Source organism: Dipodomys ordii, unplaced genomic scaffold, assembly GCF_000151885.1.
Source record: "Dipodomys ordii isolate 6190 unplaced genomic scaffold, Dord_2.0 Scaffold6, whole genome shotgun sequence".
NCBI lineage: Eukaryota > Metazoa > Chordata > Mammalia > Rodentia > Heteromyidae > Dipodomys > Dipodomys ordii.
Window position 1 is genome coordinate 13,666,648 of NW_012267222.1, and position 13,795 is coordinate 13,680,442.

A 13,795-nucleotide genomic window follows, 5' to 3' on the forward strand; every position below is an offset into this window, starting at 1 on the left:
CCCCCCCGCCACCCCCCATGTTCCTTCTCAGAGCCCTCCTGTTAGGAAATGAGGACTGCTAGGGGAAGGGGAGGGGATCTGGCAGTGTGGGCGGGGCCACCAACGCCTTACCGCATTCCGCAGCCCCTTCAGGTCCGGGGTCTTCAACATCAGCGCGTCAAATACCTCCTCTGTCTCCCTCCGCACGTACAACAGAACTGGAAAACAGTGGGGGTGGCGGGGGGGGGGATAGTGAGCCTGGAATCTGTCTCTCAGGTGCCGGGAACCTTCACAACTATTACTTTAGTATAAAGTCAGTTTCTGCCAAGGGGCTGTGCCCAGCTGGGAAGCACGCATATTCTTAAACTGTCCTGAGTTTGGTGGGTTTCAATCCCATTCTCCTGCCTGCCAGCAGTGACCTTAAAATAGATGGTTAACATCATTGGTATATAAGGTGGGGGTCTCCCCCCACTTCCCAGCTGCTAGGGGAATTACAGACAGTGTTGGGGACAGCAGTGCATGGCTGTCACGGGCTTCGGATCTCAGCTGCTGGTGAATTCTTTCTCATGGTCAGCTAAGTCCCCAGCGCATGCCCCCCTCCCTCCACATTATGATTTCCAGTGTTCAAGTGAGCCAGACACTGAAGCTGCTCACCACCCCTAAGAAAGAGCCCGAGGCCTTGCCCACTGCCCCAGAACAGGGTCAAAGCTGGCAGAAACGCGCCCCCCCACACCCGTGAGATCAGATCTCCAAGCACCTGGTCTTGTCCCAGACCAACTCCTAGGAAACAAAACAGCCCCTGTTGCCCTTCTGGGAGGTTGGGGGAGGCCCCTGGGGCAGCCTGGTGGGGTCTGAGCACATGGGGAGGAGGCAGCTACCTCTCTGGAGGTCGGCTTCCTTGGCCTGCTTGGCGGGCAGTGGTTCCAACTCCTCAGCAAAGGGTGAGCAGGTGCGCTTCAGGGGCCTGTGGGGACAAGAGGGGGTGGCTGGTGAGGACCAAGGGAAGCACAAGGCCACAGGAGGCTGGGTGCAGAGCAGCAGGACTTCAGGGATAGTAGGTGTGGAGTGAGGCTGGCTGGGCTCAAGTCCCACCTACAGAACGAGCCCATCCATGGAGTGGGCCCTGAGAAAGCACCACCTGCTGACAGCTGTGCCTCTGGCAGCCCTGTGCCTTTGAAGAGAACCAGTGCAAGCATGCATGTGGCGTCTGGAGTAACACAACTTTGGGTTCTACTCAACGCTCTGTGACTGTGGGCAAGTCACTTCACTTCTCTGAGTTGCAGCACAAGGACTCCTGTTTACCTGACCCACCAGGGCTATGATGTGGCAGTAAGAGACACAGCTCCGGTGACAGCACCACATGTAGTGTATGCCTTATGTACAGGGAAGAAGTGGACACCACCACCACCAGCTTAGGTATCTTCCCAGGTAGATTCTGCACTTGCACCCGCTGCCCTCTCCTGCCTGCCTCGGCTCGCTAGGCTGCTCCCATGAGGCTCAGGAGGCCGAGGTCCTGCAGCAGGCCCCCAGGCTGGGGCTGCCAGGGGGGCAGGGCTTGGGTCTGTGGCCTCTGGTGTAGAGGGGGTGGTTAGGGAGGGAAGCAGGCTCTACTTCTCCAAGTCCTCCAGCACAGCCCCGCTCAGTGCTCTCCTAATCTGCACCCCCATCTCAGAGGCTTTGTCTTTGCCTTTTTACAAGCAGTGTCTCGCCCAAGATTTGTCAACTTTCCACATAAAGCAAACCCATAAAAACCCAGGCAGTTTCAGTGAGAAAGGAGACGGATCCAGCTTGGGGGTTGAGGAGAGTCTCTTGGCCTCTTCCCCTGGCAGGGCCCTGGCTCTGTGGGGAGTGGAGGAGTGGGAGGGAGCCCGTTGGCCGTTCTCTTACCTGTCAGAGCTGACGTGTCCAGCCGAGGGGATGGCCTGCAACAGAGAGAAAAAGTTATTTCCTGTCACGCATGGGAAATGAGAGGCATCTCTGTGCTTTGTGGGAGGCCCTCCCAAGGCTTTTCTCATCCATTCTGCTGAGATGAAGCCCTAGGTGATGGGGGTCCTGAGGCTAAAGGAATTGTCTAGCCCAGGCTATGAGGGACAGTGAGCCTGCCTGAGCCCCACAGCTCAGCGGCTGGGAGCCGCGGCCCATCAGTACCTGGTCAGTGGGTGGGAAGAGTTGAGGCAGGGCCAGGAGTGGGCTGCCTGGTGCTACAGCTATGTGCTGGGAGGTTAACTCAAGCCCAGAGAGGGCAGAGAGCTTCCAGGATCACATAGCGGCAGAAGGCAGGCTCAGGGCCACACTGGGCTCTTCAGAGCTTCTCCTTCCAGCCTGAGAGGAGCTATTCACCTGGCAGGACACTAATCCTGAGTGGGCATCCTCCAACACAGTACCTCCAGCTGGCAGGCGGAACCCAGAGACAAGGTCCAATGCTGCCCCATGTACCATAGAGGCTACAGGCTGCTTCCTGGACAGCGGAGAGGACAATGACTGGAGAAAGGGCTTTTCAAGTATGCCAGGGGCTGCCCCAGCACCCGCTCCATGATATACTACTTGTCCTAAACACATCTTGGGCACCAAGGCCCATGCTTGCTCATGCTGTCCCTGAACTAGTAGGGAGCTGGGCCTCAGAGGAAGGCAGTGGCCAGACCATTAGAATGGATGGGAGACTGGCTCAGTGGTCTTGACTCTGTCCTTGGTCTTGGGACCCTGTCTAGCTAAGGAGAGGAACACAGTCTATTTCAAAGGATCACTGGCTGTGCCTGACCCCACAGGTACTTAGTGATGACTCCCCTGGCCTGACAGGTGAAGCCGCTGGTGGTCAAGGGCATGGGTCCTGATGCCAGTCTGTGGGGGGGGGGAAGGGGGGTGTTGAAACGCTGGCTCTCCACTTACTAGGTGTGAAATTTGGGAAGGGTTTTTTGTTTTTATCTTTTCTTGTGTGGGCTGTTGTTCCTGGCTCTGGGATCCAGGACAGCAATACTGTTGTCCTGCTGACCGTACAGGAAGCACTGGGCCCAGGGCCTGGTGTATAAAGAACCCACAGAGTGTTGTGGGAAAATTGTTACCTGCCACGCGGCTGCAACCGAACTTGTGGCTTAGATATTTTAAAAACAAAACAAAAAAACCCTGCTTCATGTGGGCCTCAAGTGTGGTGGCTATGGAGTCCATTTCCTCATGAGCTTTCTGCTCTTCACTACAGGCCATTGAGTACAGGCCCACAGAGATGTTTCTTAGATCCTGGGGTTCGGTACAGGGAGTCGGAGTGGAATGTTCTGAGCAGCAGGACCTGGGAACACCTTATCCAGCTCGCACCCACCAGGGACCCAGGCCTCACCCCTCCGGGGCGCTGCAGGCTAGAGAAGTGCACGTTGGGGATGAAGAGCACAGGCGGGGTCTCCAGGTCAGCCTCGGGCCGCAGGTAGGTGGTCTCGTTGCCTCTGAAGCCAGAGAGCAGGCAGCCCTTGACGCCTGGTGGGAAAGGCAAGCCACTGTCCCTGGGGTCCCTCCTCTCAGGCCCCCAGCCTCCCGCTCCGGGCTTCTCCGTGTCTCCCCAGCCCAGCCCAGCCTAGTGCTGCCCAGGGGAGGTCCACTGACCATTGCTGTTGGAGTCTGGGCACTTGACCTTCCTCCGGAACTGCTTCCGTTCGTCATCGCGCATCTTCCTCTCAGCACCCTGCAAGTGTCAGGGGAGGTTGTCACCCAGGGCCTCCAAGGGAGAGGCTGGCTACTTAGACCAGGCTTCTGGGCCCACTTTCTTCCCACTGGGAAGCCAGAAAATCAGAAGGTACTGACACATCTGTGCAGCCAGACCAGCCTGGCCCAGCTTGCCTAGCCAGCACAGGCCAAGAGAGGAGAGAAGCAAGATGCTCAGACAGCCAGAGACCGGGAGTGGTAGGGGAGCAGGGCAGAGAAGAAGAGGAAGGGAAAGTCAGACAGGTAGACGTGAGCAAGGCTGGCATGGAGGAAAAGAGAGCTAGCTGTAAGGAGGCGTACAGAAACGCAGGGATCCAGGTGGTGACAGGGAACAGACAAGGGACATGCCCAGGATACAGACCTCAGAGGAAGGAGAGAGGAGCAGACACCTGAGAGGCCAGGAGGGTGAGCGCTAAGGTCGACCTCCCCGACCCGGAGAGAGGCGGGGCTGCCACCCCTTACCCACCTTGTCACAGAAGATCTTGATCTGGCAGACGGCACGGTGCACCAGGCGCTCGGCCCCTGAGCCGCAGTCGTAGGTGTCAATCTGCAGGTTCAGAGGGACGCCCTTCACGCCCTTCTGTGAGGAGAAGTCTGTGCTCAGGCAGTTGACACCGATGAACACCTGGGAATACAGTGGGGAGTGGGTGAGCAGCCTGTCGGGGTCTGTCCCAGGCATATATCACAGAGACATCCTTTCACAGATGGGGCAGCTGATGCACAGAGACATGGGTCAGCTTTCTCAAGGCAGCACAGCACTCGAGTCCAGGCCAGCATGCTTCCATTGACTTGCAGTGGGTGGCCCACCTTGGGAGGGGTCCTAAGTCCTATAGAGACTACATGTCCAGAATTGTGTGTGCAAAGAGCCACTTAATGGCTGATTTTTCCTGCTGGCTCAGGGACACAAAGGCTGAGATCCATTGCCTCAACCCTCCAGCTAATGAGCTAACCACTAGCTCCAGCCAGTGGAGACTCTGAGTAAGAACAGGGTGCTGACATCCTCCAGGGAATCGGGAAAACGCACCTGGACATGGGCAACTCCTATCTGTGTGAGAAGCTAGGTTCTATAACTTTGGGCAAATCCCAGCCTCCCATTCTTTTTTTTTTTTGGTTGGTCATGGGGTCTGGACTCTAGGCCTGGGGCGCTGTCCCTCAGCTCTTTAGCTCAAGGTGAGCGTTCTACCTCTTGAGCCACAGTGCCACTTCCGGGTTTTTCTGTTTATGTGGTGCTGAGGAATCGAACCCATGGCCTCATGCATGCAAGGCAAGCACTCTACCACTGAGCCACCTTCCCAGCCCCAAGCCTCTGATTCGTTATCTGCCTTGAATGGCCAAGAGAGTGTGCTGTCTTGTGCTTGGCATGCAGAGATGGTTGTTTCCGTATGCTATGCCTTCCTCATGGCAGCTGAGGGCCAGTCTTACCCGGGCCAGCCCTGGCTGACTGCCTGGTGACCAGATACCTGCTGACTCCTCCACAGGGCTCAGGGTGAGACCTCATCTCAGACTGGTTTTGGGATGTCTCCCTTGGAAGTCTCCTTTGGAAGTGGCCCTGAACTGCACAACGGGGTTGGGGTGGGGGCCTGGGCAGACCCTTGTTCCAGCCAGCCCCAGGCACATGCTGGACATTCCTGTCTCAGCCAGTTCAGCCCTTGAGCAGCCTCCACCCGGCTTGCCCCTGAGAGACCCAGGTGGAGGGTGGCTGAGGCTATGAGAAAATCCCACCGAAACCAGCTCTTCCTTCCCATGAAACTTGCCCAGCCCCTCCTGCAGCCCCTGGCTCTGTTTGAATAATAACCATCCGGCCTGGGGCCTCCCTTTGTTTCCTGAACTCCTTCCCCCCAGTTTCTCTGCAGCCTGGCTGTCCCTCAGCCCCTCAGCTTGGGGGGAGGTGTGGGGGGGGGCAGAGGCCTCTGACAGGCATAGACCTAGCCCTGGCAGTGAGACTCAGCTGTGTGTGGTGGTGGGACAGCCAGTCAGCCCTTGACTCCCACACACGTGTCCTTTCCACATCAGCTCTCCAAGCAGAGACCACCAGGTAGCCAGGTACTGGGGCTGGGCTGGAGGAAGGTCCATGGTTTTCGCTAGCCTGAAGGAAGCCACCAGCCTCATCTCCCTAGCCACCCCTCTGGGCCCGAGGGTCTACGTGTTCCAGCTGCTCGTACACATGGGATCTTATGCAATCCTCCCCCCTCTTCCCCCAAACCCAGCAAGTACAGAGGTGTCTTACCCAATGGCTCCAAGAAGTGAGGGCCTGGGACAGAGCCCTCATCTTCCACACTCCTGAGCACTTTGGCAAACTGGTACTGGCCTAAAAGTCACACGCTACCAGGGCCCTGTGGTCAGCTTGCTCTAGGCTCCATTTCCTTTCTGGTAAATGGGCTGGGTTGGATGGATATCCATAGCCACGGTGTATGTGCCAGGCCTGAGTTCTACCATGTCCGTATCTTACCTGACCCTCACCACGCGGGGTTCCCTGGCACTGTGGTTGTCTTCTGATAGCTAATACACGGAGGCTCAGAGGGACAAAGTCACATGATTGGCCCATGGAAGGGCTGGGCTTCAACCTGCCTGTCTAGCCCAGAGCCCCACCTTCTCACTACTCTGCATGCTGCCTCCTCACCAGGGCCCTCGTCACAGTCGAGGCCACAATCCTGGCTGCTGGTAAACCTTCCTCTGGGGCCTGGGGTTTTTCGGTGGCCCCTCCCCAGCCCATGGACATCCTCACTGACCTTGGCCTCCTCATTGACATTCCACACGAAGGACAGTGCGTTGTAGGCCACCTCCTCAATGTGCTGTACAGTGTTGAAGTTCTCTTTGCAGTCAGCTGAAAGTGCAGGAGGCCATGAGAGTCAGGAAGGAAGGGATTCAGGGCATGGAGAAAAGGGCAGCTGTGGGCCGGGCTTCCCCTCCCCCAGGGACCTCGCTCTGGTCCAGGAGGAACAGGGAACCTTGTGTCCTAACTTGTAGAGTGGAAGATGTCCGACCTGGACAGTAGACTTATCTGAAGGCCTAGCCCCACCCTCAGGGTCAGGACCCCCAGTTCGTGAACACATGTGGTACAGCAAGCTCTGTTACCCCTCATAACTTTTCTGCAGATATTGAGCTTACACATGAGGAAAATAAGCTCAAGAGAGGTGTGCTTACTTGCCCAAATCACACAGCTAATAAAAGGCAGAGTAAGGCTGGAGCTCAGGTCTCTCTGGCTCCAGAACACTGTGAGTCTGACTTCCCATCTGAGCCACAGAACAGTCCCTCATCTGTTCATGTGCTCCAGCGTGCACAGTCCCAAGCAGTGATCAGCACTGTGGGGCGCGTGGTCAGTAAGTCTCTTTCTATGTGGAAGGCTGGACAAACTGAGGTTCGAGAAAGGGAGGCAACACAGGCCACATGGCCAGCGAGAGAGAGAGATGGAGCCAGAGCCTGGACTGGGCCTTCCATGTGATTTGGGCAGGCCAACACAGGGCCATCCACTCCCCCTCCCCAGCTGCCGGAGCCCCAAGCATAGCAGAAAAGAGCTGCTTCTTTGGCAGCTGATGCCACCCCAGATCTGACCTGGGGCCGGGCTGGGGCGGGGGCGGGGGCTGGGCAGGCTCTGGACTCACCTACGTCGATGACTCGCTGCTTGGCCGTGGGCTGTCGGGAGTGCCAGTGCTTCCAGAAGCGTAGCTGCTCCACTGGGACCTTCTCATTGTCGAATACGACCATTACCACGCTCTGCAGACCGGAGGCCACGTCACCCTCCAGCTGGGGACCCTGACTCCCACTCCCTCCCCAGAGCCTGGTCTGGAGGCCTGGCCCTGCAGCCTCTGTCCTCCAGGGCCCTGGTGATCTCACCCCACCCAGTCTCCAAGCTGCTCCAGGGCAACGCACCTTGACTTTGTTGGAGGACAGCGCAAGGCCTTTGCCTCCCGCTGGTGTGCGCAGGGTGACGGGGTAGAATTGGCCCTTGTTGAGGTAGGCCATGGGTGACTCTCCAGACTTGATGTGGATGGCCTTCGGGGAGCCCAGGCTGTACTCAAAGTCACTGTAGGGAAAGGGGGGGGAGAGGTGGTTTAAGGCAGGTTCCAGGCAGAGGGCCTTGGGGGGTGTTTGGGGGGGTACTAAGTCTCCTTGGTCCCCCTTGTGCCTTAGTTTATATATACACTTTGGGCTTTTTAGTGGCATTGTTGAGCCATGCTCCTGGTGAAAGAGAGATGTTCAAAGCTACAGGGGACAAAGGACTACAGAACTTCAGTATTCTATCAGTGCTGGGTGCACGGTTCCCTGACCCAGTCTGTGAAGGAATGTGGAAAGCCTTCTCTCCTGCCCCAGCTGCCTTTGTTCCCTCCTTTTATCCCCTAGCCATGCCGGCTATGTCCTGGGGACTTTTGGGAGACTCTGTCTGCAGCCTGGTACCTACTTGCCCAGGTAGCCAAGGGTCTAGGGGGTCCGGTTACCTCTTGAGGCTAGGATAGTCCTCTGGACAGGAGGGTTCCGGGGATGTTTTCAGGATATCTGGGAAGAGTGGCAACTGCAGAGAAACACAATCCAGAGAGAATGAATGACTGTGTGTGTAGGGGGGGGGGCTATGTGTGGGGTGTCCTGAGGCATGAACTCAGGGCCTGGGCACTGCCTTTGAGCTTCTTTTGCTCAAGGCTAGCACTCTATCACAACTCCACTTGGAGCTTTTTTGGTACTTAATTGGAGATTAGAGTCTCCAAGGCTTTCTCGCCTAGAGTGGCTTTGAACTGCGATCCTCGGATCTCAGCCTCCTGAGTAGCTGGGATGACAGGCGCGAGCCTCTGGCATCCTACTGAATCACTGTTTCTTAGGCCGTAGAGGCGTCAGTCCAGGGAGGTGCAGGTAGCTGTACAAAATGTTTAGTGCACACCTTGGACAACCAAACATGGCAGCCCTGCTTCAGCTCTAGAACTCTTTCTCCTGTAAACTGCAAAGCTCTGACCTTTTCCTGTGCATGCACACACATATCCTGGGGTAGGCCCTCACCTCCTGTGCGTCGTCTTTGAAGGTGCTGTCTGGCTGCCAGCGCTGTGTGGGTGGCACCCCATGAATGCTCTCAAACAAGGAATTAAGTGAGTTGCTGTCATACATATCACTGGTGGGCAAGAGGTAACTGTCCACAGAGCTGGCTTCTAGCTTGCTGGGGCCGGCGGGGAGGGGAGCTGGCCTGCCAGGGGTGGGCCCGGCCCCCTCCAGGCTCATCAGTGTGTTCTTCTTGAGCAGGTCTGGGTAGTCTGGGCTTCCAGACACATTCTCTGTGAGGAACTTCATGAGGTGCGTGGGGCTTTCGAGAGGGGCGAGGTCCATCTCATATTCCACGCCGTGATAGTGCCTGGCAAAAGGGGGAACAGGTGAGGGTGCTTCTGCTCTTGGGGGAAGGTGGGGTCTTAGGCTAGACAGAGGGTGACCATTGCTGACACACTGACCCTTTTCGATTCCCAGCTACAAGAAAGATTGTGCAGAGGTTTGATTGGTCACAGGAATGAGAGGAGGAGGGTGTGGGAAGTAGAACCCCAGACAGACTGGGGGTTGAAGGGGAAATGCTTTATTTAACTACTATGGGACTTTTAGTTAAACAAATAACCTGAAAGTTTAATCACTTATTTCTTAGCCAGAATCAAAACGATCCACTTGAGAACAACTGTAATGAGGCAGCCTCTGGGCCTGCATGGAGGCCCTGTCTTACCTGGGATACAGTTCATGTATGGTGAGGAAGAGGGCTGCAAGGATAGACTCCAAGGGGCGATGGGTTAAGGGAGCTGGGCCTAGGATTGCAGGGCATTTTTACTTTTAGGTGTTCTTACAGTCTGAATTGTTTTCAAGAAATAGGTGTTGCTTTTGGAATCAGAAGAGTTACTAACCCTTATAAAACTAGTTTTGAGAAAAGCTCCTATGTGCCTCAGCCTACCATTCCGGTCATACTTGGCAGTGGCCTGAGCTAGCTGCACAGTCACACTGAGCCCCCAAGAAGAATAGCAATGCCCCTCGGTGATCTGGATTTTCCAGAAGGCGTGGAAAGACTCAGCAGGGCCAGCAGAAGCCCTCACAACATCTCTGAGATGGTGGCCAGGAAGGAGACAGTCGGGGCAGGGACAAGGTTCCTGGCCCACCTGGCTATGTACACAGCCTGAGCCTACACTGATGCCATGAGGCACGGATGCCAGGCATAGGCCAGAGAAGCCCAGGAACTCAGATGTCCCTTCCCCAGGGACAGGAAGGGGGGTTGGAGCTGTGACAGAAAATCTGCCTTCAGGGCTTTTCCACTACTGTAGCTTTGAGGTTTGTTTTCAGTAAAGAAGACCCACATGGCCTAAAGGCATCTGTGTGTGTGTGTGTGTGTGTGTGTTTTCAGGCACAGTTTCACTATAATTTTCTGGGGCCTGGCTCTTCTGCCTTCTATACCCCTTCCAAAATAGTTTGAAATATTTTATACATATATATCAGTATAATGACAGATTAACCAGGCTGGCTTAGAGTAACACTTTTCTTCTGGTTTTAAAAGAAACTAAAACACTTCCCCGAGCCCTGGTGGTACCCCGGGAAGTCCACCAGTGCTGAGGTGGGGTGGAGGGAGGGGTGCAGTGGCCTTACCTCTTTCCTTGGTCGGTCCGGTTCCCTGGGCTGGAGGACAGTATCCGCTTCTCCTTGGGGCCCTGAAAAGATGGAAGGAGGGATTTACTCATGGTCCTTGGCTACAGCCTGGCTGGGAAGAGCCTCAGCTCCCAAACTGTGCCTGCAGCCAGGCTCTGGGACACTTGGAGGAAGCTCACGGGTCCCTCATGTTGCTCTAGCCACCATTGAGTCTGAGCCCCAAGTCGGGGCGGGAAGAGGTACACAAGCTTAGCAGTTAGGGAGCGTGGGGTTTGGAGTGAGGCAGGCTGGGCTAATGTCCTAGCTTTACTGCTTCAAAGGCCTCTGTGACTTTGGACAAATGACTGCATCTATCTGAGATACAGTTTCCTCAAAAGTCAAGTAAGGGAATGTAACACCTACTTGAGGAGATTATGAAGATATACTAATTTGAAAAAGCAAGTACTTTCTACGTGCTAGACCTTGTACTACATACTTCTACCCGCTCTCTAACCCACACACCCACTGAGGCATTTACAAACATCATAACTTCATGGAGGCAGGGATGAGGCCCAGAAAGATTCTACCGTCTTGGTACTTAGGAGTATGGGCTTGGCATCTAGATATCTTGGTTCGATTCCTAGGCCTATGTGGGCTTGGGCCAGATACTTGGCCCTTGTATGTCTTGCTCTGTAACGGGTGGGGAGATGGGAGGGGGTGTGCTGTAAGAATAGCAACCTCAGAATTGCCCAGAACAGGCCCTAGTGGCAGAGAGCAGGCTATGGAAACATGTCCTCTGTGATTATAACATTACTCTATCTTCAAACACTTACTTGTCCCTAAGGCCAAAAAAAGTCTCTAATCAAGACTCCAACCCTGTTTAGTGACCCTTAATCACATACCTCTGGCGAGGACAAGGGAGGAACCTAGTGTCCAGCAAGAAGCAACATTGGTTACCATCAGTCCTACATGGCCAGAGTCACAGTGCTGGTTTGTAGCCTGACAAGGCCTCAGACTCCCCGGCAGATGGACTGGTAAGTTTAGCTTGATGGGGCAGGCTGCCTAGAGCCCTGGGCTGACAAAGATACTGGAGCCTTCTATACACTCCATGAAGATGTAATGTCTGGCACAGGTTCTGGGTCTGGGAATGGGTGTGTGTGTATCATATTTTGGTTGCTAACTAATTACTGTTCTCCGGAGACATTAGTTTCCCAGGTCAGAGTCAAGACCCTGAAAACAATTAGGGAACAGTGAATGTCAGTAGGGTAGCAGAGGTAGGAAGCACAGTGAGACACTCAGGGGAGAGAAGGGATGTGGGACCATGGCATCTGAGTGATCTAATGGGCCATGGGAGATGCCCTGAAGGAAGGGCACAGGGGATGCCTTAGACGGGCTGGACAAGTGGGTTAAGAAGGCTGATATATCCAAGGCTCAGGATATAAAGGGGGGTGGGTTGGTTGGTTGCTGTGTTGAGTGCACTTGGCCAAGCCAAATCAGGCATCCATCTAAGCAAAGCTTGCTGTGCAGGCTGAGTGGGCTATGGTGACTTAGAAATGCTCACAGGTGTGCCTGCCTCCAGGAACATTCTCAAGGGGAGAAGGAGAAACCAATGAGCACGCAGTAAGTTTCTAAGGATGGAGGCAAAGAGGACAAAGACTGCTGGGAATGTCAGCAGGAGGCACAGAATACGGGTCCTCCAAAAGCCTTCTCTCCTTCCACAAAAGGATAAGGCAATATTTAAACTAATACCCAGCGGGGAAGTAGGGCTTAAAGAAGAAAGAGGAAGAGAGCAAAAGATGCAAAGTTGCAGAGATGAGGGGCTGGCGATGGTCATGGTGGGCTGCTCAGCCTGAAAGCAGAGACCCACATTCACCGGAGGGGGCCCACCAGGGGTGGTGAAGGTACCATGTAGTAATCGTAGAGGAAGCTCAGGGCCGCAACGCTGTCATCGTCTCCGTTGACTCTCATCATGGCCTTGGTGGCAGCTGTCAAGGGGTTTTCCAGGTATGTCTTCCAGGCCTCATCCTCACTAGTGTAGGGAAACTTCTGGAAGTTGATGGGGTCATTCTTTAGCAACCGCACAGACCTGAAACTGAAGGCAATAAGGAGAGTCCCAATTAAGTTGTCTCGGAGGAAGGTCTCTGAATGGAGCGCAGGAAGTGAGTTCCCAGTCCTGGAAACTGGAAGCTGCTGCTTCTGCCAGCGTTAGGCCATGCTGGGGCATGGAGCAGACGTAAACAGTGAAGCTTAGATCAGTGCCAGTGCTGCCTGGATGAAACCTCAGGCCTGGACCTCGGTCCCCTCACCTACAACACAAGACTGCGAAGCCAGCCTTGAGGCAGTCAGCGAAGCACTGCCACTGTAGATATTTGTTCAAGGGGAAATACCGAAGCAGGATGGGAAATGACAATGGACTGCCACTGGGAAGAACTGAACTTCCACATCACCCAGCATGTGTTCTTCTGAAGTCAAGACCATGACAGAGCTGGAAGGCTGCAGATCAAGGGAAAGCTGGCCAGTGACAGGCAGAGAGCACCAAGACCAAGAAGCCCATGAGAAAGTTTGGTTTCAAGAAGTGGTATCTCAGACCAACACGGACCACAGGGTCTTGAGCAGCTGCTCTCCTCGCATGAAGTAGAACAAAAGTTGCAGAGTACACGGAGATAGAAGGACCTGGGCATGGTGCCCAGAAAGCCTGGCCAAAGGCAAGGTGGAAGCTAAGAGAAAATCTCAAGGGCCCAAGGAGAGGGGCCAGGAAGAGTGTACAGGAAAGAGCCTCAGCTGGGGACACTCAGTGCTGGGAATCTTTTTGATCAGAAATGAGGGAGAAATGAGGGAGACACCTCCCTACCTCTTGGCTCCAAGTTTCCACCCAGTATCTGTTACCTAGGTAACTGGCACACCTGGAAGCAGTCACCTCCCCCTTCTGCTAGGTCACATCTAGATCTGGTGCAGCCACACCTTTCCTTCACCTGGCCACACCTCTTCCTGTCCCTGGCCTAGATAAGTGCTGGCCTGGAGGTGGGTCTTCCCTTTTTTCAGCCATGCCTCTCCACCATGCATGATGGGGGCAGTAGTTTGATAAATAAACTTCTTTTCCTGCCTGAATAGCGTGTGGTGTTCTCTTCATCAGCAACCTAATGAAACCTACCTACTTAATATATCTTACAAATATATCTCAAGCCATACAGTGCTGGGCACCAGTGGCTCATGCCTGTAATCCTAGCTACTCGGAAGGCTAAGATCTGAGGATCACGGTTCAAAGCCAGCCCAGGCAGGAAAGTCCGTGAGACTCTTATTCCAATAAACCATCAGAAAATCTGAAATGGTGCTGTGGCTCAAGTGGTAGAGTGCTCACCTTGAGCTGAAGAGCTCAGGGACAGTGCCCAGGCCCAGAGTTCAAGCCCCAGGACTGACAATAAATAAATAAATAAATAAAAATACATTAATTAATTAAAATAAAAAGCCATACAGTAAGTATTCCAGACTTTGCAGTCTGTGTGACTATTACTCAACTCTGCTGCTGCAGCTCAAGAGCAGCCACCCATGGCAAGTAAAT

General features: G+C 54.5%; 1 protein-coding gene across 1 annotated transcript in view; it reads right to left on the bottom strand.

Annotated features, from left to right (window-relative positions):
• Grhl3 (grainyhead-like 3 (Drosophila)) overlaps positions 1-12,222 on the bottom strand; it is a 33,221-nt gene extending 20,999 nt beyond the window's left edge. Inside the window, exons 1-13 of the mRNA XM_013033373.1 lie at positions 12,142-12,222; positions 10,258-10,319; positions 8,653-8,998; positions 8,103-8,176; positions 7,537-7,690; positions 7,269-7,380; positions 6,396-6,490; positions 4,133-4,291; positions 3,568-3,646; positions 3,308-3,441; positions 1,867-1,901; positions 858-943; positions 112-197 (exon numbers count right to left, since the gene is read on the bottom strand). Of these exons, the coding sequence (XP_012888827.1) occupies positions 112-197; positions 858-943; positions 1,867-1,901; positions 3,308-3,441; positions 3,568-3,646; positions 4,133-4,291; positions 6,396-6,490; positions 7,269-7,380; positions 7,537-7,690; positions 8,103-8,176; positions 8,653-8,998; positions 10,258-10,319; positions 12,142-12,207 (1,488 nt within the window). The 5' untranslated portion in view covers positions 12,208-12,222. The remainder of the gene's footprint in view (positions 1-111; positions 198-857; positions 944-1,866; positions 1,902-3,307; positions 3,442-3,567; positions 3,647-4,132; positions 4,292-6,395; positions 6,491-7,268; positions 7,381-7,536; positions 7,691-8,102; positions 8,177-8,652; positions 8,999-10,257; positions 10,320-12,141) is intronic.
• Between the last annotated feature and the right edge of the window lie 1,573 nt (positions 12,223-13,795).